Below are 2,840 nucleotides of genomic sequence, written 5' to 3'. Positions count from 1 at the left end.
TCTCCATATTATCTGTGATCCCAAACAAATGTCTATTTTTTATGGACAGCTTCCTTTAAAAAAAATTTTTTTTTACAGTTTCCCTTTTGAAAAATGAAAATTCAGTAAGTCAGAATGTCTTTTATTTAAGAAAACAAAGTCTCTTGGGACTTTGAGAGCAGATGCACGGGTAACTTTTCTTTTTTCCCCAGTAGGTGTCCCATCATTTTGTGAAGTAGACTTCTCCAGCTTGTAAAGCAGAAACTTCTTTTTGAGGTTCAGATACAGTGACTCAGGGACATTCTCAAGGTCTCTAGATGTGGAGCGTCCCAGAGCTCTGGCAAAGAAGCCGAGCTAACCTGAACACCAGCTTTTCTGTGGCTCAGTGTTGGTGACTTTAGGAACACTGGGCATAAATTGTACTGTTTTCTGCTGTTATTTCCATCTTCCCAAATTGTGACTTCCTTATACATTGCTTTGCAGAAAACTTGCTTTATTTGATGAATGGAATTCCTTGGCTGTTTATGTTTCAATGGATAACACAGTGGTCATTGAAGATATCAGTGAGTTACCAGTCTATTTAACTTCCCAGCTGATGGGTGATGAGTTCCTTCCTCACCATTCAGAATTCTGGGACTCAAGAGAGTCTCTCTGGTCTTCCCCACCAGGGCAGGGGAGCTTAGGGGAGCACAGGGCTCTGATTCTTTCTTTTCAGTTTTCTGAGAGGGAGAACACCATTAGAGGGGCCTTGCTGCTCCTCAGTGAGGTACCACACTCCTTCCCTGCAGAAAACACAAAGTGCATATAATTTATTCAACCACCAACAGATCTTTCATGGAGGCTCACCCTTGCCCAGGCCTGTGATTCCTGCACTGAGGAGTCAGAGCAACCTAAAGATACAGTCCCTGTCTCAAAAGCCCTGGCAGACTTGAGAAATGAGATTCTTACAATGAGCCCAGAATCCCTATTGGGAGCTAAACAAGTACCCTGCGGCCGGAATGAAAAGCATGAGCCCTAGAGGAATGGCCTGGGCTTCGTGCGGGTGGGGAGTCAGCTGAACCCTGGTGGCAGAGGAGAGGGCCCTCTAGGCAGGGTGGGGGGCATGTGAGGTTCCCCTTAGTTTTGATATTGGAGTATCTTCTAGGGCTGAAGACTCCTTACTTATCCAATTTTCTGTTCTTCCATTTCTAGAAAAAATGTGCCGTGTCCTTCCCTTGAGTGCTGACACAGCTGGTGACAGGCCTCTCGATTATTTGACTGCTTCAAACCAGAGTAAGGGCACCTCTGCCCACTGCGCAGCCTGGAAGTCCCTGCTGCTCATTGTGCCCCTTCGCCTGGGCATAAACCAAATCAATCCTGTCTATGTTGAGGCATTCAAAGTAAGTCACTTCTTTCCCCGAGCCCATTGCTGCCTGCCCATCACACCGCCATCTCAGCACAGAGATCCGTGAGCAGCAGTCCACAAGTGAGTTGAGAATCTTGCATTCTCTTTCTCTCCAGGAGTGTTTTAAGATGCCACAGTCTTTAGGGGCATTAGGAGGAAAACCAAATAACGCGTATTATTTCATAGGATTCTTAGGTAAGAAAGGAGGAATCACAAGTAAGTCATCGTGGGCTGTGGGAGGGCGTGGGGACAAGGTTTGCATGGGAGACCAGGCAATTCCAGTTAGTGGGTTCCCATCTAGCCCAGGGATGCCACGGCCTCTGGTCAACTCCTTCTGTCTCCAGCCTAACTAATGGAGAGTTATGTTTCTGTGTGCCTGACAGAAAGCAGGTCCAATTTCAATGCCTTTACTTCCTTGCTTCTTGATAAGATGGTTCCATTGCTTTCCCACTGGATAGCCCCAAGGTCACAGCATTGCTCCAGCACATCTCTCTCCTGCCTGTGGGGCTCAGGGTGGTGGAATTTCAATCCCTTGACTTTGCCAATATCTCTCTTATTAGGGCCTGCTGGCTCATTGTTCAGAGCTGTGACAGGGTGGGAATTAGAGGAGGCAAAGACAGAAGTATCCTTTTCCTGAGAATGGGGACTAAGCCTTAAAACCACTAACCTCTTAATGTGGACCCGAGCAAGCAGCCCAACCTTGCCTGCATAGGAAGGCACCTCTGGAAACCCAGTCTCTTGACTCACTAGCTATGACCAGAGACATTTGAGGTCCTTGGTACACAAGGTAAGCTAGCCTAGTGCTTCTGAAGCTTTAGCATGCACGTGAATCACCTTGAGAGCCTATTGGAGTGCAGGTTCAGTAGGTCTTGGGTGGGGCCTAAGAGTCTGCATTTCTAACTAGGTGGTGCCGATGCTGCTGGTCCACAGACCATACTTTGCATACCAGGGCCTAAATACCTGGTTAGTGTTGAAGAGCATGTGTTAGAGAGTGATGTGGCCAGGAAAATTTGGTACAGGACACCTGTTGCAGGGGTGGGATGGTCTGAGACTTGGCCTCAAGAAAGTTATGAGCTCAGATTGGTTGACAAAGAAAGGAGAGCTACAGGAGTTACAAGGGAATGGCATGAGGGCATGTGCAAAGGACAGGGCAGAGATGGCCTTAGTCATCCTCCCCAACACATCTCCTCTTGGACATTCAGGGAGGTGAGGTGGGATGGGAACAGACACACCTGGCTTTGCATGCCAATCCCCCATTTGCTACTGTGTGACTTCAGGAAAAAGATACCAGTATTCAGTCTCAGGTTCCTCTTATGTAAAATAGGGTTAATGCCTGACTCACCCTATTGTCACCTTACAGTAAAGCGTTCAGCCAGGCATATAGGACAGTCAGTGAAAGGTGGCTGCACCTTGCTTGACCCCAACACCTCTTTCCTTTGCCAGCCCCTTCTTCCTCTCTTTAGGTTGGCGGGGGGTG

At 47.7% G+C, this 2,840-nt stretch overlaps 1 protein-coding gene across 3 annotated transcripts in view; it reads left to right on the top strand.

The window, feature by feature from the left end:
- Positions 1–2,840, top strand: part of ATG4A (autophagy related 4A, cysteine peptidase) — an 82,525-nt gene that overhangs the window by 65,096 nt on the left and 14,589 nt on the right. For 2 of the 3 annotated variants that reach the window (XM_011982459.1, XM_011982476.1), the window contains 3 exons: positions 463–542; positions 1,171–1,358; positions 1,480–1,558. In XM_011982459.1, coding sequence (XP_011837849.1) covers positions 463–542; positions 1,171–1,358; positions 1,480–1,558 — 347 coding nt within the window. The remainder of the gene's footprint in view (positions 1–462; positions 543–1,170; positions 1,359–1,479; positions 1,559–2,840) is intronic. The other variant, XM_011982468.1, reaches the window with a different exon arrangement.

The sequence above is a fragment of the Mandrillus leucophaeus genome, unplaced genomic scaffold (genome assembly GCF_000951045.1).
Source record: "Mandrillus leucophaeus isolate KB7577 unplaced genomic scaffold, Mleu.le_1.0 Scaffold1055, whole genome shotgun sequence".
In the NCBI taxonomy this organism is placed as follows: domain Eukaryota; kingdom Metazoa; phylum Chordata; class Mammalia; order Primates; family Cercopithecidae; genus Mandrillus; species Mandrillus leucophaeus.
The sequence above is the reverse complement of the archived record's forward strand: the minus strand, read 5'-3'. Positions and strand labels throughout refer to the sequence as shown.